Below are 21,993 nucleotides of genomic sequence, written 5' to 3'. Positions count from 1 at the left end.
CTCAAACAGGTTTGTGACAAGTAAAGGCTGAGTAAATGATGACAGAATTTTCGATCCCACTTTATATTATGTCATTAACTATTATGTACTTGCATCAAAATATAGGCAATATAGACAAAATAAGTGTAATGTACTTAATGTGTTCATAAAGTATTGCAGAACTTGTCTTGTGCTATTGAGGTGAGATATGGGTAAGGTTAGAGGTGTGTTTAAAAGTGGATTAAGGTGTATGGGATGGTCAAAAATGTAATTCTAAATGTAATTACAGAAATGCAGGTATTTAATTAAGGTATACAGGTATTTAATTAAGCATAAAGGTTCAAACACACCAGGATGCTTCGTTTGCGTTTATTGTCAGCATTTTCGAGACGTTTTTCCGCATTCAAACCCAAGCGATTTTTCACTGGTGTCTAGCAGACACCAGTACACAACTTTAAGCCTCTTTAAGCAACTTTAAGCATCTGACACCCGCTTGTAACACAGAAAAAGAAAGTTGAAACGCTTGCTGTTAAAGTTACTGGCGATTAGAACAAGCATGTGTGGTTCAAGTAGCAGCTCTAGCGACGAAGAAATTATTATTATTCACCAGTGTAATAAGCAGCTCCATGCTCATATCGCTTCTGGGCATCTTCGTCAATGTGCGCTGGCATTGACAGTTTTGTGCTTGAGCGCCTCTAAGTGCTGTTTACTCTAACTTCAGCAGTTTGTGCATGTGTACAAAAGTGCTAATCTGATTGGTCGAGAAGGTTTTGACGTGGCACGTCAAAACAAAAAAATTACCATGAGGCGTTTCTTTAAAAATGGCGCTTTTACGCCTGGTGTTTTTGCGCGTTAGTGTGCACAATGTCATTGGCACCCTTTATTTAGTCAAGAGGCATTAAACGTCATTGGAAAACGCAAGCAAAAAGTGTCCTGGTGTGATTGGGCCTTAAGTACAATGTAAAAACCTGTATTTACACAATAAGTACATAGAAACAAATTATTGATTTCAGTGTAAGTACATATTATTTAAGGTCACAATATAAAGTGGCAACAAACTTTCAGTTTTGGGTAAACCATCCCTTTAAATTTAGGTAGAATTCTCAATACTGACCTAAAATAACAAAATTGTATTTGAATGACAGGAGGAGCTTATGAGCAACACAGAAGTTGTGCAGAACTACCGCCAGCAGATCAACAACACCATCAACCAGTTCAACCTGCAGCTCTTCTGGAATATGTACAACAGGTAAACATTCACCGCCTAATTAATCTGCATAAAATGATAGAAAATGCATTAAGAGAATAAAAGTGCTTATTTCAAAATGTTTTCCCTCTTAGCCGCAGGGATTTGGAAATGAACCGCAGTGGCTCTGTGATAAATGCTAAGACCCTCAGGTGAGGAACTAAATTAATTAGACTTTACCTAACTGTACCTCATTGTTCAGGCTGAAGTTTGAACTGTTTTTCTTGCAGATGCCCAGTCATGCTGGTAGTTGGGGACAATGCTCCGGCTGAGGAGGGGGTGGTGAGTTCTGTTCATCATCCTTCAGAAGAAAAGAGAAAGTTAAAACATTAACTACAGTAATAGTTATTACCATACACTTAAAAATTTTGTTTAAATATGCACATGACATTATTAATGTTAATTTAAGTGATGAAGGATTTTGAAATTCTAAAAGTAAACAGAGAGCTAGGCTACTATAAGGTCACACCTGCTTGGGATAAATCCTTAAAAATTATTTAGTTGAAAATATCTATTAGAAACTTGAAAGTAATCAAATGTTATCAGTTTATGAACTTTACTTTTATAAAGTAATTGAAAAGGTACACTACTTACTACATTTTAAAAAGGGTAATTTGTAATCTGTAATCTATTACATACAAGTAATCTCCCCAACACTGCTTTAAAGTACAGATATGAATGAAACAGTGTAGTTTGGTGTAATTCTGTCACTATAATGTGGAGATTTATGTTTTAGAGCAAGAGAAAAGAAACATAAAGCAAGAATAGTCTTTATAATTGCAAAACTGCACTTTTATCATGTTTTGAGAGCAGCCGACTGTAGTCTTGGTAACTTGGCAGCCACAATGGAGACAGCTGTTAGGTTATATGGGTGTAATTTTATCTCATAAGAGTTTATTTGTTGTGTTTCCACATTTACCCTTTAATACACAAGTGGCAAATTTGGCATTTCCATCACTCATTCTTCTGAGACATTATAATGTCCATTAATATGGGATGATGGAAACCAGCTATTGATAAATTGTGATTAAACAATTTACCAAACAAAAAGCCAAAATTCCAACAAATTTCCATCTCCTTCCAAACATACCCGTGTATACTGTCACTCAGAGAGAGCGCAATCTTCTTTTTTCCGGTGGTCTTGTGGGAGCAGATGGCACCAGCCTAAGGGTTGATCTCCTGGGCTTTGCCAGCTTGTGTGCACTGGATATTTATAACTCTGCGCTGTGGTTCTTTAATCTAACATATAAAAGCTGGGTCAGTGCCCCATCACATCTAATCAGACACACAGGGTGAGAGATGAGGGAGAAAAAGAGGGAAGGAGAGACAGCTAAGAGTGAGGGGTACTGTAGATGAAAGGAGGATGAGAGAAGAAACAGATTTGTGAAAAATTTAGGGCAAGAGGAGGATGATGAGAAGGTGGGAGCAGAAGAAACAACAGATGGATGAGTAAGAGATTAGGAGGAAAATAATAAATAAATGAGCACGTAAAATAAAGAGGGACGTCACGGTGGCGCAGTAGGTAGCACGAACGCCTCACGGCAAGAAGGTCGCTAATTCGAGCCTCGATTAGGTCAATTGGCATTTCTGTGTGGAGTTTGCATGTTCTCCCCGTGTTCGTGTGGGTTTCTTCCGGGGGCTCTGGTGTTCCCCACAAGTCCAAAGACATGTGGTATAGATGAATTGGGTAAGCTAAATTGTCCGTAGTGTATGTGTGTGAAGGAGGGTGTATGGATGTTTCCCAGTGATGGGTTGCAGCTGGTTGGGACTTACTATGAATAAAAAACTAGTTTATTAAGCTAGCCGTGTTAGTTAGTGGTTTGTTAATACCGTGATTTGTGACCTGATGTATTAGCGAAACATTTATTGACTAATACAGACACTTGTGGGAAAAGTTTTCATCAAAATCAAGCACATGTTAGAAAGAGGGCACTTGTATCTGCGCTGGTGTGACAGGAGCCGCAGGCGAATCCGTCTGCACAGCTGTTTTTCCTCAGCACTCAAATACTGTATGACTCATCTCTGCAGCACTGCAGTAACTGGGTCACACCTCACACACATACACATACATACATCATATTTATATATTGTCTTTAAATAAAGCTGTTAATTCCCTCAAACATTTGCACATTTTACATTATGTAACTTCTCCAGATTCAACTCAAGATCTCATGAGGAGATGTAAATTTTTCATTTAGTTAGTTTATTGGCTAATACCTATGAATTCATATAATAATAATAATGATACATTTTATTTAAAGGCGCCTTTCTGGCAACTCAAGGACACCGTACAATAAAACAAGAACAATATAACAATGAGAAATAATGAAAATATACACAACAATAGTGCAGATAAAATTAATTAATTAAGTATTAAAAGCAATCTTAAATAAGTGGGTTTTGAGTCTTGATTTGAATAGTATGAGGGAGTCAATGTTTCTGATGGCAGGTGGTGAGTTCAGTCATACGAAAGTGTATGATTTTTAAAAGGGGCGTGGCAACAAACCCCACCCCTAAAGCCATCCATCATTGGGGGATGAGTAAATCATACTAAATTGTATGAATGAGATCGTACAAATTCATAGGAATTAGCCGCTAAATCAAGTTACGGATTGACGTGTGATATCGTTGGAGTCTTTGAGTAATATTAAAAAAATGGCTGAAGGCACATCTTTTTGCACAATCCTTGAGCTGCTACTTTATTTCATATTAAACTTGTGGCTCGTTTGTGGATTGATTTTGATGTTTTTCTCATTTTGGATAAAAGCAGCTTCCTCAGTGCTTCCCACACATATACTTTACTTGGCCGGGCCGCCCAGGTGTATTAACGGCTGCCCAAGTAGCCTATATTTAGTGAAACTAGTGTCACGATACTAGAATTCGTCACCAATCAGTACTAAAATTTTAAAAATGGCCATTTTCCGCTAACATTTGAGTGCTGTTGAGCGCGTTCTTAAACACTGCTGATTTGCTGTTGTGTTCACGTGCTTAACAGAAATGACTAATTACTAAGTGTAACCACATATACAGGGAAACTGGAGCATTTCAAAGTCACACCGATCAGATGGTTTATTTAAAAGATGACATAAGAGCGATCCGCTGATGAATCGTGGCTTTAAAAAGCTCCAGTGTCATTCTTGCATCTAAACGACTCAGAAGAACTTTACTAAATACTCAGAAAGGATGAAATGACTGGTCTAAACTGGCTGCAAAATATGTATACACCATTTTTAATGGTTAATCAACGCATTTGCCTTATTTAAATAATCTACACATTTTAATCTTGCATGTATTATGATTTTCAAAGATTTTGTCTGTTTTTATTGTTTTTGGTCATTTATTTCTCATTTGCTGAATATTTTATATACATATTGTTTGCTTTGAAAATACAATTATTGTCAAAATTAAATAATGTTTTGTTTGTCACATACAGTATAGTTAACTATTTTCTAATAAATAAGTGTACAGATATTTGGAAAAAACATTCTATAAATGTTTCCAATTTTTAGGTTGAGTGCAATTCCAAGCTGGATCCAACCAACACCACATTCCTGAAGGCAAGTGTGAAAACACCTTTTTATTTATTTTTATTTTTATTTTTTTAGACAATTTGTTTTGGCTATTTTGGCACATCATATTTTACTCTGACATTTTCCAAAATAAATTTGGTTTGTTTCAGATGGCTGATTCAGGTGGAATGCCTCAGATCACACAGGTGAGATTTTGTCAGTTTTGCACAAATTTAATGTCTGTCTGAAATCATTTAAATATGTATATATATATTTTTTTGCAAGCACAAATTATTATTCTTTAGGTCAGCAATTAATTTGTGCAAGTTAAAAAAAAAAGTTTGTTGGTGATCTTCAGTCAAAGTCGCGTTTAGAGTGGCAGTCAATCTCTGTTGATGTCAATCTAATGGCTTCAGCTATAGTATTCTTAGCCACAACCCTCTTACTGTAAGTTTGCTATGAGGAAATGATGTACAAAAAGAAAGCCCAGCCCCCTACTCAATATTCTAATTCATTTGGAAATACTGTACATAAACATACTGAAAGATTACAAAATAAAATTCTCAGCAACTTCCGGTTCACATTGACTTTAAACTTAATAGAGCACTATTAACTAATAAATATAATTTAAATATTTCTATATACTTGCACTCTAAAAAATGCTGGGTAATTTAAACCCAAATTGCATAAACTGAACAAACCCAAACTGCCCCACCAAGAAAATATTTTTTGAATTGCATCTCTTAACTTCTAAGTTCCCCTTCGGGGGGAACTCCAGCACTATAAGTGGATTTGATTGTAAAATCCACGCATTGGGAGGTTCGGTTCAGAAGCTACTCGTCTGAAAGAGTATTGAACGGGCCAATTAAGAATGAATTGGCAGCGCAAGCCTGCACAGGTGAGCGGCATAAGCAATCAACTGAGTATATAAGCTCACCTGGCGCCAGCAGACGCTATCCTTTTCGCTTCAGAGACTTTCTGATCGAGTCGATGAGGGTTCCTCCTGCTGTGACCAGCGATTCTGAGCGAACGAGAGCATTCTCCCGGTCCAGAGTGTGTACACGCAGCGGCAGACGGTCGAGCTGGGTTTCTCCCTTGCCTGGCGTTCTTTGGGTCCGGTCCTCCAGAGCGGTGCGTATAAAGTTGCAAACTTCACAGAAAGAGCAACACAGTCGTGCAGCACGTCCTTTTCAGGAAGGCGCTCCGACTGTGCGTTTCTGGATGCGGTGGTTTCCTGTCCTCGGATGATGGGCACGAGCACTGCGTTGCATGTCTGGGGGGTCCAGCATGTTAATGCGCTGCTCGCGGGCAGTTCATGTTGTCATTGCGATGCCATGACTGTTGCGCAGTAAAGATCGCGGCTAGCCTTTGCAAAAGGGCGAACCACCCCAGTTGTCCCCTGCTCTGCAGCGGGCACTCGGGCAGATCTGAGGGTTTCAGCGAGAGATAATCCGTCTCCCACGGGCCCGCGGACCTCCCGCTCCCCTAAGCGCTCCATCCAAGCTTCGGGCGGGGGAAGCGATCCGTCTAACAGATGGTAGCCCTTACGCCCGATGACACCGGAGACCAGACGTCCACCGCGGCATCGGAGGGTGGGCTTTCATTATCCGATGATGATCCAGACCCGCTCGCCCCCTTCGGGCTGGTGAGCGCTGTCACTACGGATCCTGAAACGGACATGTTAGCCGTGCTTTCCCGGGCTGCTTCGGCCGTGGGTTGGAGATGGTTTATCCCCCTGCTCCGCGGCCGGACCGACTAGAGGGGCGTTCCCTTCTTCCCGGAGGTGCACAGTAGGCTCACGCGGTCTTGTAAAGCACTTTTGTTCTGCTCATGCTGCGTGTCCCTCCACCCTAACCACTCTTGACGGTGGAACAGCCAGGGGGTATGTGGCGATTCCTCAGGTTGAGTGCGTGATGGCGGTAAATCCGCGCGGCGCCTCTTCTTGGCGGGGTCCGCCTCGTCTCCCATCCAAAGCCTGTAAGTTATCTACCTCCCTCTGAGCTTGAGCTTACATAGCTGCGGGCCAGGCTGCTTCCGCCTTGCATGCGATAGCCACCTACCAGCGCTACCTAGCGCAGGCGCTGGCCGAGCTGCACGAGGGTGGGTCCAACCCAGGCTTACGTGCTTCGCACCGCCGCCGACTTAGCTCTTCGGACTACTGAGTCCGCTGCGTGTGCGTTGGGGAAGACGATGACCACATTAGTGATCCAGGAGCGCCACCCCTGGCTGATATGCGCGAAGTCGACAAAGTCCGCTTTCTTGACTTTCCCCATATCCCAAGCCATGTTCGGCGACACCGTCTGTGAATTCACCCAGGAATTCAAGGTGGTTAGAGAGCAGTTGGTGGGTGATGTCTTATCGGCGGTCCGTAGCCCGCTCCGCCCGCCGTGCCATTCATACCTGCTCCTCGCCGAAGGCGCCCGCCTACGAGAGCTGCTCCGCCCCCGCACACGCCTCTGGCGAAGCGAGCGCGTCGGGCACCTCGGAAGCAGGCAGCCCCCCTGCCCAGAACGCCGCTAAGTCTGGCAACGGACCGCGAAGCGTCCCTGGGACAGGCCATCTGGAGAAGAGGGAACTTGCTCTTTCCCCGCTGGAGGGCGGGGCCCCATTTCCAACGGCACTTTTTACTGCCATGAAAACATTATGAAAGGGCACTTTTCACTTCCCCAGATGTGACAGCCTGAAATCTGCCAGTCTGGGACGCTATGCTTTCTAGCTTGCAGATCCGGTGCATTTCGCCAGTGGCTCACGAGCGCTGGGAGGACGGTCTCCTTTCTCCCACCCCTCGAGCCTCCCCTCCGGAGCTCGGGTTCGGAGTGAGAGCAAATATCTCACCTCCAGCTTTTCCGTGGGCAATACAAAGCCCTCCCCTTCGGGCTCTCTCTGTCTCCGCGGGTCCTCACCAAGCCCGTGGAGGGTGCCTCAGCGCCCCTTCGGCTCGCAGGCATCTGCATACTCGATTTCTTTACGACTGGCTGATTTTTGCCCTCTCTCGGAGCAATTGATTATGCACAGAGACAAAGTGCTCTGGCACTTCCACCTGTGGGGGTTTCAGGTCAACCGAGAAAAGAGCAAACTCGCCCCCGTGCAGAGGATCTCTTCTCTCGGGCTGGAGCTGGACTCGGTCACCATGGCAGCGCGCCTCTCCGGAGAGCGCGCTCAGCTGATGCTGTACTGTCTGAGAGAGCTCGACAGTAAAATAGTGGTCCCACTGAAACTATTTCAGAGGCTCCTGGGGCATATGGCATCCGCAGCCGCTTCATGCCGCTCGGATTATTCTATATGAGACCACTTCAGCACTGGCTGATCACGATCGAGTCCCCAGACGCGCATGGCACGCGCGCGCACACCGAGTCTCTGTTACTGCGCTGTGTCGCCGCGCCCTCAGCCCTTGGAGCAACCCCTCGTTCCTACAGGCCTGGGTGTCTCTAGAACAGGCGTCCAGTCTTGTTGTCGTTTCAGCAGACGCTTCCAACACGGGCTGGGGGGCTGTGCGTTGCGGGCATGCGGCTGCGGACCTGTGGGAAGGTACCCAGTTGCATTGGCATATAGCCTGGAGCTGTTGGCAGTGTTCCTCGCTCTCCACCGTTTTTTTCCGGTGCTGGAGCGGCAACACGTGCTGGTCAGGACGGACAGTACGGCGGCGGTGGCGTATATCAGCCGTATAGGGGGTATGCGCTCTCGCCGCATGTCTCAGCTTGCCCGCCGTCTGCTCCTCTGGAGTCATCCGCGGCTGAAATCGCTGCACGCCATTCATATTCAGGCAAGCTCAACCGTGCAGCCGATGCGCTCTCACGGCAGCCTTGCGTCCTGGAGAATGGAGACTCCACCCAGAGTCTGTTCAGCTGATATGGGCGCGATTCGGGGAAGCCCAGATCGATCTGTTGCTTCCCCCGAGATCGCTCATTGCCAGTTGTTCTTTCCCTGACCGAGTGCTCTCGGCACGGATGCACTGGCTTACAGCTGGACTCGGGGCACGCGCAAATACGCGCTTCCCCCAGTGAGCCTGCTCGCGCAGTTACTGTGCAAGGTCAGGGAGGACGAGGAACAGGTTGCTGGTTGCGCCCCTCTGGCTCAACCGGACCTGGATGTCAGAGCTCTCCCTCGCGATAGCCCTCCCCTGGCAGTCCCTTCGAGAGAGCACCTACTCTCTCAGGGACAGGGCACCACCTGGCACCCTCGCCGATCTTTGGAGATTTTTAGACGCGAGGAAGACTTAGGTAACCTCCGATTGCGGTGGCTAATACCGTCACTCGGGCTAGAGCCCCCTCCCCGAGCGCGCCTATGCCCTGACGTGGAGTCTATTCACTGAATGGTGTGTCTCTCGCTGAGAAGACCCCCGTAATTTGCCAGATCAGCGTTGTGCTTTCTTTACGCCGAGAGAAGCTGGAGAGCAGGCTGTCGCCCTCCACACTCAAGGTTACGTGGCTGCCATCTCCGCTCTCATAACGCGGTGGCTGGCAGCACCGTGTGAACGCATAACCTCATCATCCGGTTCCTCAGGGGCGTTAAGCGAATTAATCCACCCCGCCCCCTCTCATGCCCTCTTAGGATCTCGCCCTCGCTACACAAGCCGCGTCAGATCCTTTCGATCCTCGACTCAGTATCTTTCTGTCCCTGAAGACAGCTCTGCTGGTCGCGTTGATATCGATTAGAGGGTCGGGGACCCGGAGGCATTTTTCGGTCAGTGACTCGTGCCTGTAATTGGGCTGGCTTCTCTCACGTCCTGAGACCCCGCCCGCGATATGTGCCCAAGGTTCCTACCACTCCGTTTTAATACGAGGTAGTGAGCCTGCAAGCGCTGCCCTCGGAGGAGGCAGACCCAGCCCTTCTTTATTGTCCAGTTCGCGTTTTGCGTATTATCCGGACCGCACTCAGAGTTTAGATCATCTGAGCAGCTCTTCGTCTGTTATAGCGGTCGGCAGCAGGGAAGTGCCGTACCGAAATAAGTTCCCACTAGATTGTGGATGCCTTTCTTTCACTATCAGAGCCGAGATGAGCCGCGTCCCCCGAGAGCGCGTGCGCACTCCACTCGGGGCTTCGCATCCTCTCGAGCGCGCGCACGCGGCGCCCCTCTAACAGACATCTGTAGAGCTGCTGGCTGGGTGACACCCAACACATTTGCAAGGTTTTACAATCTGCGAGTGGAGCCGGTTTCCTCAAGGGTATTAGGTAACCCTTGGTAATTGAGGAAACAATTCGGTAGGGTGTTGAAACACGCTTGCTGCGCCATTTTCCCTAACACGGAGATACGTGCGCCTTTTTATCTGTCAGTAAAGTTCCCCATCAGGTGAGCCCTGCAGATTCCTCCGTGGCCCCCAGCACTGACTCAGCGGAGGAGTCACTTGCTGGCCCACTACGTTGTAGGTCTGCCCGCTGGTCAGCCCGCGTTTTGGGTAAAGGTGCCTGCTATGCGTGATCCCCACTAGGTGATCCCATATGCTTATTCCGCCACGGTTAAGGTGCAGTCATTATGGCGCTTTCAATGGGCTCCCAATGCGTGGATTTTACAATCAAATCCACTTATAGTGCTGGAGTTCCCCCCGAAGGGGAACGTTCGAGGTTACTAAAGTAACCCTTCGTTCCCCGAGGAGGGAAACGGAAGCACTATACTCCGTCGCCATAATGACTGTCCCTTAGCTGTTAAAAGTCTCTTCAGCTTAAAAAGGATAGCGTCTGCTGGCGCCAGGTGAGCTTATATACTCAGTTGATTGCTTATGCCGCTCACCTGCGCAGGCTTGCGCTGCTAATTCATTCTTAATTGGCCCGTTCAATACTCTTTCAGACGAGTAGCTTCTGAACCGAACCTCCCAATGCGTGGATTTTACAATCAAATCCACTTATAGTGCTTCCGTTCCCCTCCTCGGGGAACGAAGGGTTACTTTAGTAACCTCGAACGTTCACTAGTTAACACACTCAATGCATCCCATCATTTCTATAATATCAACCTATACCAACTGGTTAATATGTCAGTTTATGGTAAATGTATTATCATACGGAATTAATAAATAAACTATGAAAAAAACAGAAAATATAAAGTGTAAGAGCAATTTATTTTAAAACATAATCAAAATAAAAGATTTTTGTAAACCAACAATGCTGTGTGTGTAAACCATTATTTAAAACAGTCATTCCTTAAATGACCCTAACAATCATCATTTAAAACAGTTAAAATATGGTCAACCGTTTAGTAGAGCAGGCAGTTAAAGAGTTAAAAATGTACCCAGCATTTGGTTTAGTCCGTAATGTACCCAGAATTGGGTTGAAATAACACTTTAGAGTGTAAGTTTTTTGTGTGTTACAATTTTATGTTCACATTAAAATACAATTAATATTATATACAGAACATAAAAAGCATATTATGAAACATTTATATTATAGAAAACATGCAAGCAAAATGTTTGATAACCTTTGTAAAGATAAAATATTATTATGAATGAATTACTTTAATATATTTATGCTCAATGTGATGAAAATAAATATATATATTAATATAAACTGTTAAACATTTTGAATCCCACAGCCTGGCAAACTCACAGAGGCATTCAAGTACTTCCTGCAGGGAATGGGTTACAGTAAGTCTGATTTACTGATTTTTGATGATCGGTGTATTTCTTGAAAGTTTCTGCCCAAATCAGTTTAATTCGTTCTTTTTCTAAATGTAAACCGATCTGATATTTTCAGTCTGTCCTTTCTCCCTTGTCTGTCTTTCACCCATGTTGAGACAGTTGTGTTATGTACAGTAGCAGTGTATGTATGCAATTTAGTGTGTGTGTTTGTGTGTGTGCAGATATGTTGTTATAATCTGTGCCATGTGTGTATTTTCCTGCCCTTCTCAGTTGCTTATATGAAGGATCGGAGAATGAGTGGGGGGCCAGGTACTTCCTGCTTCCGGTTCACGCCTGCCCTCTCCCTCATTTAGATATGTTTAGTTTAGTCTTCTAGTCCCCCTTTTTTATCACTTTTTTGTTTGTATTTATCTTTCCCAGACTGATTTTCCATTCATTCATTATTTCCTTTACTGAACGATAATTTTTCCTCTGGAGGAAAAATGTGCTTTGAATGCGCTCTCATGCTCTCTGCATGGCAGTTATATGAAAATGAAACATCTAAAGTAAAAAAAAAAAATTCAAATATTTTGGGTTTAGAAACATGGCATGCAATTAAATGAAAGGAACACGCTGTTTTAAGAGCGCTTGTAGACCATTTATATTTGATGTGTTTTATTTATATATTTTATACATATTTATTTGTTTTATATATTTAAATTCTATATATACATTTTATATTCCTGTATTTGTTTTTGTAAAATAATCTATATATTTTTTGGTTTCAAAAACGGTATCTTTAGAGTATTTTTAACAGTATTTGTGTTTTGTTTTCAGTACAACTATCTAAACATCCATAAAATTAGTCATTTACTTGAAGCAAAAATGAATGTTATCAAAACTAGACATGACTACACACTTACATAGTAAAATAACCCCACAAAATTAAATTCACACAAACAGAAAATCTTTAATTCAAAATACAGCAGCAGTTATGAAGTCATGCACTAGATAAGCACACATAATTAAATATATATATTTTATTAAAATGGCTAAACAACCATGATTGACAATAACTTGACCAATAGGTGGCACATATTATGTTTGGTGTGATTTTTAAAATGTTTTAGCCTCGCATGCAGTTGGGAGAAGGCTTGCACATTTGTAATGGCAATAAATGAAAACGATTTCACCTATCCATGACACAAAATATGCACTGTAAATACTGCTGGGTTTTACACAATTCCTTCTTGTTAACTCAACACAAATCAATTAAGTTAACCAAATCGATTTTTCTCATTTAAGTGGATTTAACTTAAAACAATGAAGTTGTCCTCCCTAAAAACTCATTTTAAATAAAATAAAAATCAGTGTAGTACCTTTTATGCCAGCATGATCTCAAGATATCAAAATTGTGGAAATCAGACCAACCATTTAGAAGAAGTATAAAAAAGGTTTTTAAAGAAAATCAAAATGGTTGATACAAAGTTCACCAAATTAGGACATAGATGATATTGTTTACATGTTTCAAAGAATTTACTAATGACAATTGTTTTTTGTTATTATCTTTATCGATTTTATTGAGATTTATTCTTAAAGCAAGGGAAATAATCCTACACAGGCTTATTGTAAAAAACTTACCCCTGTATACATTTATGGAGGAATGCGAATTATTTAGCCAGAAAAATTTATGGCTGCAGTTCATCTTAAAAAAATGAATGCTACGGGCCGGTATAATGCTGCTAACGGCTTCTGTTTCTTTTTGTGCTACCAGCTGACCACTTACCTCCGTGTAGATGGCTATTCTGCTGTTACCAGTGTAAGAATGGGTTTTAACCCCTGATCTCATCAGTATCTGCCTTTAGAGTCAGTATGGACCTTCTTTGGTGAAAGACATGTTTTCCATATAAACAAATGCATTTGATAATTTAGACTCTTACACCAGTTTGCCCAGTAGCTTGTTGTAAGTCAGTGGACTTGAGATGCAAAGAGGAGTTGACCACGACGACGAGGTTTGAGTTCCAGAAAGCAGGTAAAACAAAAACAATGTGTCAAAATAAACAATTAACAGTAGGCCAAAAATAAACTAAATAACAGGGTGAGAATGTGGTAAGATCTGAAAATGTGGTAAAAATCAGGTGGCCGTGAGAGCTTTTCTATTTCTGGATTGCTTTTAAAAACCCTGTCGCTTGTGTTTAGGGAAGTGGGTGGATGAGTAGGCTGTCGGTCAGTCAGTCAATCAGTCAGTCGACAGCGGCCTCTTGTGGATATACATGAGAGAATGGCACTTGCGAGAGGAATTTTATATCTGAAAAGGCGTACACAGTATTCACGAAAACAAAAACAGCAAAAAAAATGTAGCTTCTTGGATGTATTTTGCGCTGCCCAGAAATGTATACAGGGGTACATATGAATAATGAGCCTGGGTTGAAAGAATCAATAGGGTGAAGAAAATCTGTAATCGTATTGCTGCCCTGCTTTGCTTAAGTAACTTTGTCTCGTTTAAAGATGTTTACATACGCTGAAAATAGGTTAAGAACATGTTTTTTGTTTTCCTGAACGCAACAGCCCTTAAGTAAACATTTTTCCGGTTGGCCATTTAAGTTAGATTTGAGTCATTCTGAAGCGTCTGCCGTGGAATGTTATCAGCTTGAGGCTGAAATTATTTTCGACTAAAAGTTCAAGCATGTCATCCCTGCCTCTGCAACGCATCATGCAGCCAGGACGAACTTCCCTGTGGACATAAAATAACTATTCATCCTTTTTTTCCGTTTCTCTCTCTCTTTCTACTTCCTTCTCGCAGTGCCCTCGGCCAGTATGACCCGTCTCGCTCGCTCCCGAACGGCCTCTCTGACCAGCGCCGGCTCTGTGGATGGATCTCGCAACCGCGCATGCACACACTCGGACAGCAGCGAGGGCGTCGGGCAGGTCAGCCACACCATGGAAGTGTCCTGCTGAACCCTTGCGCACTTTCTCACACGCACACATTTAGAGAGATGTGGCATGGAAGGGAGGGCGTGAGAAGAATGATGCTCTCCATATTGCGTTCATTCTTTCTTTGTCAGCCATTTTCTATGTCCTTTAATCTCTCTGTTTTTTTTTTCAATGTTAGCCATCATAAAGGAATAGTTCACCCATAAATGAAATGACTTGCGTCAGGGATGATAACCTGTATGACCTAATTTCTTCTATAGAACACAAAATGAGATGGTTCAAACGTCAGTTCACCAAATAATGACAGTGAATCTTTTTGTCATGAGATGGCTTGGGAAGACCTATAATATAGTTCATAGGTCATATGAGCTACTTTAATGATGCTTGAATAGTGTATGTTCTGGAACGTGATGACACTTCCACTTTCACAATATGCAAGAGAGCATCTTGGACATACTACTAAATATCTACTTTTCTGTTCCACATGAAGATGAGAAGCCATTCCGGTTTGGGAGAACTTTGATTGGTGTTCATTTTGAGCTGAACTATTCCTGTATAAAATAAAGACTTGCTGCCCCCCCACCCCCCTCCCCCCTTCCGAACAGTGTTTGGTTCCCCCTACGTTGTAACACGGTTACTTACAGTATCTCTCTGTGTGTCAGTATTTCTGCACCCTTCGCTTGCTGCCTCTAGCCTTCACCTCCTCCTTAGAGAAAACTACAAATCCCATCGGCCCTTGCTCTCACTCATTCCTGTCCTATGACAGTCTTTGAGGATTGGGTTGCAGGTCGAAGGGACCCAACCTAAGGAAGAGATCGAAACAAAAAACGAGACAGAGAGGGTTCCTAATTAGTGATTTATGACTGAACTTTGCAGCCATATAGTGCTCTCCCTCTCAAAAGAAAGTGAAGGGATTATGTTGTCGAAGAGGGTGGAAATCTCTTAAACAGTAAACAGTAGCTTTCGGCCAATCATCTCACCTCATTCAGCCATCAGGGTCAACCGGTAGTTATAGGAACTATGCGGGAGCTAATAGGAAGTAATGTTGTAATTACCACTATTTCTGTACCCGAAGTGCGTCATTGAAGAACATCAGCAACTGACGTAGAATTGAATCTCTGAGGCTAATAGTCTTTAATAGTTCCTATTGTGCTTGGGTTAGATCCTACTCTCATGTAGAAGCCAGTTTAGTTCCTGAAAAATAAGCCTGTAATTTAAACCATTTTTTAAGAGTTCACGCTTAGCTGATGATTGATTATAAAGCATGTTTGGCATGCTGTCCTGGGAGAGAGCCCTGAGCTCATGAGATCCTCGAGCATGGGGCTCCCTCATGGAGCATGTCTGGATTAGTCAATTAACTTAAGCTGTATGTTTTGGATGGTGGGAGGAAACTGGGGAGAACAAGTAAACACAGTACAGAAATGTCGACTGGCTTGGTAAGGACAAGAACCGGTGACGTTCTTGCTGTGAGGCAACAGTGCTAACCACTGGGCCGCTGTGCCGTCCATCTAGGAAAGGAGGAGGAGTAGGGGTGGAAGGGGGGATTCTTCAAAACGAAGATGACTGTGGTACGGAACGTAGGTTATTTATGGTGACTTAGCAATCGTCTGATTGGTGAATCATGTATTAGCTAATGCGGGACCAGCTGTGATCAATCATAAGCACTTGATCCTCTCGAAATGAGTTTATAAATAAACCTAACAAAGATCCAGTATTACAAACAAACACAAAGAAGACACTTTAGACGCTTTGGTGTAAAAAAAAAGTTAGTACTACTGGTTTGGGCCACTACAAAAATGGTTCCTCTGATGGAACTTCCACTAGTAAATACAATAATACATGTCTAGACCAAAAAACAAGCAAGTTCCTATGGAAATAGTTAGAGAGTTACTACAAAAACGTTCCTTATGTGCAAACAAAAAATGAAGATTCTTCCAACAGGAGAAACTATGAACATGTTCATTGTTTGGTGTGAAAGCTTCCATTGGAAGCATATGTATCACCACACACTGAAAGAAAAAAAAGATTATTGATAGCTAAATGTAAATCATGTAAATCAGGCATGAAATACAGGTTTAAGTGAGATGTAGAAAGACATTGAGACACATTTATTTACCTTTTACACAGTGAAAATCATGTTAAAAATAAGTGTGAATGTCAAAAGTGACTATCAATGGAAAATTGCTTTCAGTGTGAACAGCTCCTTTTTACCCATTAACATAAGCTGCGTGACCTGACCAAGGTTTGTTTACCATGTTTAAATGCTTAATTTTGCCATTCCTTCACAATCAGTTGCACAATAAAATCAAGTCTCACTTCATTAAATACAACATACCATCCCACACGAGTACCCTTTTACCACACGCACTCCCTGTCATATGAAAGCGGCTTTGCCTGGGATCGGTTCTTTACGGTCTCCTTTTCCTAGACAATCAGTTTTTGACCTAAACCAAACCGAAACCGTGGACTGAGGCAGAGCCTGTGTGATAAGAGTTTGCAGTGTATTAGTGGTACAGATTTAAAGCTTCGAGCTTCCCTTACAGCACCCAGCCCCGCATGAAGAATATACCAAAGCTACTGATACAGATGACACACACTAATGCAAACACACACATTTCCCGATGAGGGCTGGGCTCTGCAAGGTAACCGAGCTTTTGAATGTATACACATGCACAATTAAATTAATGTACACACACACATTGCACATACATTCACACAGAACATTAGAACTCATTTAAATTCATACATCCAGACACATTTTACATTTCAAGTTGTCATAGATTGGTAAACGTCTATAGTGGCGAATGGAAACTACAGTACATTTATTTTTATGTTTCCATTTGTGTCCAAAGATAAAGCCTTGATACCATTTCTGTTACTTTCCTAAGAAGCTTTTGCTTTAAAAAAATTTGGCGTGTTTTCATTTGCCGCTTTGTTAAAAACACACCACAGAACATACAGTGTAATAGCATAAATGTAGATTTTAAAAACTAAATAAAATCATTTTCTGTATAATTCACGCAATTATTATAAAGCAATGTTTCTTCATTGTCGTCCATGGTCATAAAACTCTGTTCATGTGTGTGCAAACTGTACTCATAAAAAAAAAAAAAAAGCAAAAATCCTGAGAATAAACATAAAAATTACAATTAAATGAGTGAACAAAACTGACTAATTAAACTAAAATACTCACCAAAATTACTAAATTGATAGCATAGACTGTAAAAGATATGTAGAATTTGTGACAACAACCATAGGTTTTTGAGGAGCGCAAATGAAACTACAAGTAGGAAACTACTACCAAAAAAGGGGGCGAAGAGGCGGAGCGTGAGCTGAGCTACAGATGTCTGCTAGCATTTTGCTTAGACAGGCTTTTCTGGGAGACTTAATATAACTTCAAATAAACGATATGGATGAGTTTTAAAAATTCACCCACCTCACAGAAGACATCAAGGGTAATATTAGCTATATGTACCAAAATCGTTTCATGTATCAGACTGTAAACACCTTTCTTTCTGCTGTAAAGTTGGCCATTTCAACAGTGAGGTCAATAGAAATGCTGTATTTTGGAGCTAGGACTAGCGGAATTTCAATGAATTGCAGTTTCAGTTACTTTCGTATTAGCTTTACGTGGTAGAGCAGAATGTTAATGCTTGATTGAAAGACATTCCACAGATGGCTGAGCTGAGATCTGATTGGCTGATGCAGCTAACGTGAGACTTCTGAGGGCGGAGCAACTGTTGACTGTCCATTCCACACTCACGCTTTTCTGTCTTATTGAATGTCAATATTCCTGCGGCTTCCACGAACAGGAAGTGCACAATTACATACTTTTTCGGGGTGTTTCCTGCGCGTTGTCTATAAGGGACGGGGCTTTCTGGAGCAAATTTGGCTCCAAGCTCGGAATGTAGGGCAAATCCCACCCCCAACAAACCCAATCCCCAAAACACAAGGTGCCCCGTCCCTCACAGATACTTCCAGTCGCCCCAAAAGGGCTATCGACCCAGGCAACGCATCGCGATCGACCTCGCTCCGTGCTAAGCTGGGCGCAGTACTGTAGATACTGTACAAAGAGAAGCATGAACGCGTGAATAAGGAATAAACGATGAATGTGAAAGAGGAACGAGAGGGAGAGGCGGAACGTTTAAAGGAGATTAAAACGCAAAATTCCGACCTGTTTCCTTCAAAAGGCTGAATGGACAAACACACACACACACACACACACATACGTTTATCCCCGGTGTTTATTTGCATGAGTGTTGACAATGCAACCCTCGTGTTTGTGTCGTTCTTCCTCAAGTTTCTGTTTGAAGTATGCAGTCTTTAGCTCTTATTAAGAAATAAAGAGCATGCCCACCTTTCAAAGGTGCACTTTTTCCCCGATACCTGATCTCCGCTTGGGGGCCCTGAATGTATGATGTCTTTTTGAAAGTGCTGTACAGTATTGTTAATGTGGCCCCATATCACCTTTTAACTCGAATCAGGGCTCGCACCAGTGTGACCTGCCATACCTGCCTTCCCTTGCACCCTAAATCTATGTTCTACGCTGTAGATATTCGCTGTTTTCAGGGCACACGTCTAAAAATAGGTCCGCCTTTTGTCATGTGGAACTGTTACATTTTGGATTTCCCCTGAGTTCCTCTTTTTTATAATATAGTAGCTCTTATTTAACCATGTGTTGCATTTATTCTCGTGAGGATTCAATGAGTATTATTAATTAATATGATTGCAATTGTTACGATTAGCCATTGTTTTATATTAAGCAATAAGTTGTTTGTGTTTTTTTTCTTCTTCTGGAAGGGGGCTGGTTGTTACAAATGTGTCTAAAGATACTGCGGTAGGAGTCACTCTTATCCTGCTTTGCCATAAGAAAACTACAAAAACTAATGTGTTTCTGTATTATGTACATCTATATACAAGCTGTCACTGTCTGTGTACTAAACAACTGTACGTGCAACAAATAAAAATGGATATACAAAATGCGTTCTGCGTTTTGTTTTGTTGTTTTGCAGCTTAACACATCCTAATAATAATGAAAAGCTGAACTTGCAGATATGGCTACTGAAAATGTGAGAGTGATCTAAAGTGGTGTTGCACATTACTGCAGTAAACTACGGCACAGCACAACATGGTCTAACACAAGAAATACATGGTCAGCGGGGAGATTTATGTAACGTAGTGAACAGACTAAACTGATTTACTGTAGCAGCCAGAGCATGCGAGTGGAGCTGAGCGGTGTGACGCTTAGCTAAGCATTCTACTCCATGTTCGTGCGCTTGCTCACCGGTAAACCAATACTGCTCAAATCCTGCGCCGTCATAAAACCTTTTCTAGTAGGCTAACTCTAATTTTTTGTGACTAAAAAATTAAATAACTGTCCAAAATGAAAGCACTTCAATAAAATAAGTTTCTCTTTTAAAGCGGTGTTCTTTCTTGTGCTTTTTCCATTCAGTACAGTTTTTAAATAATATTTTAACAGGCCTCAGTGATCAACTGTATATTTTATAGGCTATTTATTTAGGCAGCTGTGTTTGTTATCTTATACTATAGTTTAACTAACTGTTAGCCTGTTTTAAACTATGGAGCTCTGAACATAATTCGAATTATAAATTCGCTTCCACGACCATGTCTTATTAATTCATATCCTTGTTTTAATTAAAGTTATAACTTAATAATTAAACATTAAATTGAATAATTCGTTCCTGGAATAGTCCTACCAAATCTATGAAACTAAAGTTTTAACTTACAAATTAATTCAAGGCATTTAAACCTGCATGAACAACAGAACACATACAGGTAAGAAAATTAAATCGAATAGATTATAAAATTAATTTTTAATTGAAGTCATATTATGTAGGCTAGCTGAAAAAGAACTATTCTAAACACGTGCCTGTGAATTTATCTGCATGTCATCAGGGCCCCATATCTTGTAGCCTAACAACAAACATCCGGAGCGCTGGGGAATGCGGCATTTTAAAAAAGCATATAGCATATACAACCAACAATTTTTTTCCATTTGGAAAATTAAAGGTTATAATAATAGTTCTTATAAAATATCCATTTTTAAAAATACCCTACAAGCAAATCCAATGATTTACTTCATTTTTGCATAATAACTCCACACCAGAACTGAGGCGTTCGTTTTTTAAGCAATAAAACATCTATGCAAATTAATGCAATTCTATATGTAAAAAAAAAATTATTATATACTATAGTAGCCTATAGCTGGTCATAAGTCAATATATTGCCTTGTTTCTTATCACGTGCAGCACGCGCATTGGACCGAGACAGAGAAATGGAAAGCACAGAAAGTCTAGCACAGAAGTCTGAGAAGACTTCAATTTAAGGCATAATCGTCATGAAAACAATTTTGAGTTAAATTGTGTTTAAGCAGAACTTAAGCCTCGTGCACTGGTCACATTTACTACCCTTTTGTTATGTAACTGATGAAAGAATCCTCTAAACTGCTGTAAAATGCATCAGATTTTTTTTTTTTTGCATAAATCTCTTAATCAGCCTTAGTCCAGATCTAAACTACTAAATTATTTAGAAAATTACAGGATTTTAACTCTTTAATTGACAAATTCATAAATGATGTCACGGGTTTACTGAAAAAACACACTAATTTTCTATATAAAAAGTAATTGTGAACTGGATTTTTTAAAAGGTTTAATCAGTCTTGGACATGTGAAAACAACATTGCCTTTTTTGTTTTTTGTGCAGCAGAAGATTTTTATTTTTAAGATTTTCTAATTTAATGTTCTTGGCTCTTTTTGCCTCATTGACTTCCATTATAACCACATTTTTTATTTCAAAGCCATGACATCATATAATCATCTTTTTTTGATTGTTGGTTTTTCCTGTTTGGAAGAGGAACATTTTTTAATTTTTAATGTTGCTCATGAGTTGGCACCATTAACCCTTTAGACAGGCCTCTGCAAAAACAACTTAATTTGTGGATTTTATATGGAGTACAACAGCAAATTAAAGTGTGTGTGTGTGTGTGTGTGTGTGTGTGTGTGTGTGTGTGTGTGTGTGTGTGTCTGTGTGTGTGTGTGTCTGTGTGTGTCTGTGTGTGTCTGTGTGTGTGTCTGTGTGTGTGTCTGTGTGTGTGTGTGTGTGTGGCACTTACCTTGATGTGTCTGAAAAAATCTAAATGTTCTTCTCAGCTCTCAGAACTATGTGGAGTAAACAAAAACAAAGACTGTGTATTTATGTAAAGGCTGCCTTTTGATGTTGAGAAGTACAGACTAAACATTCATTTATTCATTTTCTTGTCAGCTTAGTCCCTTTATTAATCTGGGGTCGCCACAGCAGAATGAACCCGCCAACTTATCAAGCACGTTTTTACGCAGCGGATGCCCCACAGTCCAAAGACATGCGGTACAGGTGAATTGGGTAGGTTAAATTGTCCGCAGTGTATGAGAGTGTGTGAATGAGTGTGTATGGGTGTTTCCCAGTATTGGGTTGCGGCTGGAAGGGCATTCACTGCGTAAAGCATATGCTGGATGATGACTATTTTCAAGGTATACCACGGTTTGGAAAAGTCAAGATTTAAAAATGTTCTACTCTACCATTCCTAAGGTATATGTAACATTTTTCTAATGTACTTTTTTTTATTAAAAATATTTCCATCAAAAAGATATCCAAAGATGCCGTTTTAAATTGTAAAGAAAACTGTTTTTGAAACAAATGAAGACAGCAGAAGTCAGTGATTCATTTGAATTATTTAGCCTGACATGTTTACTGCTCCAAAATATTTGAAATGTTTATTAAA

At 41.5% G+C, this 21,993-nt stretch overlaps 1 protein-coding gene across 19 annotated transcripts in view; it reads left to right on the top strand.

Annotated features, from left to right (window-relative positions):
- Positions 1–19,198, top strand: part of ndrg4 (NDRG family member 4) — a 58,200-nt gene extending 39,002 nt beyond the window's left edge. For 9 of the 19 annotated variants that reach the window (XM_073942310.1, XM_073942307.1, XM_073942309.1 and 6 more), the window contains 7 exons: positions 1,125–1,228; positions 1,321–1,377; positions 1,456–1,507; positions 4,735–4,782; positions 4,905–4,940; positions 11,258–11,309; positions 14,086–19,198. In XM_073942310.1, coding sequence (XP_073798411.1) covers positions 1,125–1,228; positions 1,321–1,377; positions 1,456–1,507; positions 4,735–4,782; positions 4,905–4,940; positions 11,258–11,309; positions 14,086–14,240 — 504 coding nt within the window. In that variant the 3' untranslated portion in view covers positions 14,241–19,198. Of the gene's footprint in view, positions 1–1,124; positions 1,229–1,320; positions 1,378–1,455; positions 3,995–4,663; positions 4,783–4,904; positions 4,941–11,257; positions 11,310–11,573; positions 11,613–14,085 lie in introns of those variants that run through there. The other 10 variants (XM_005163081.6, XM_005163079.6, XM_005163080.6 and 7 more) reach the window with 3 other exon arrangements.
- The last annotated feature ends 2,795 nt before the right edge of the window (positions 19,199–21,993 follow it).

The sequence above is a fragment of the Danio rerio genome, chromosome 25, assembly GCF_049306965.1.
Source record: "Danio rerio strain Tuebingen ecotype United States chromosome 25, GRCz12tu, whole genome shotgun sequence".
Lineage (NCBI taxonomy): Eukaryota > Metazoa > Chordata > Actinopteri > Cypriniformes > Danionidae > Danio > Danio rerio.
This window is presented reverse-complemented; position numbering and strand designations above follow the sequence as displayed.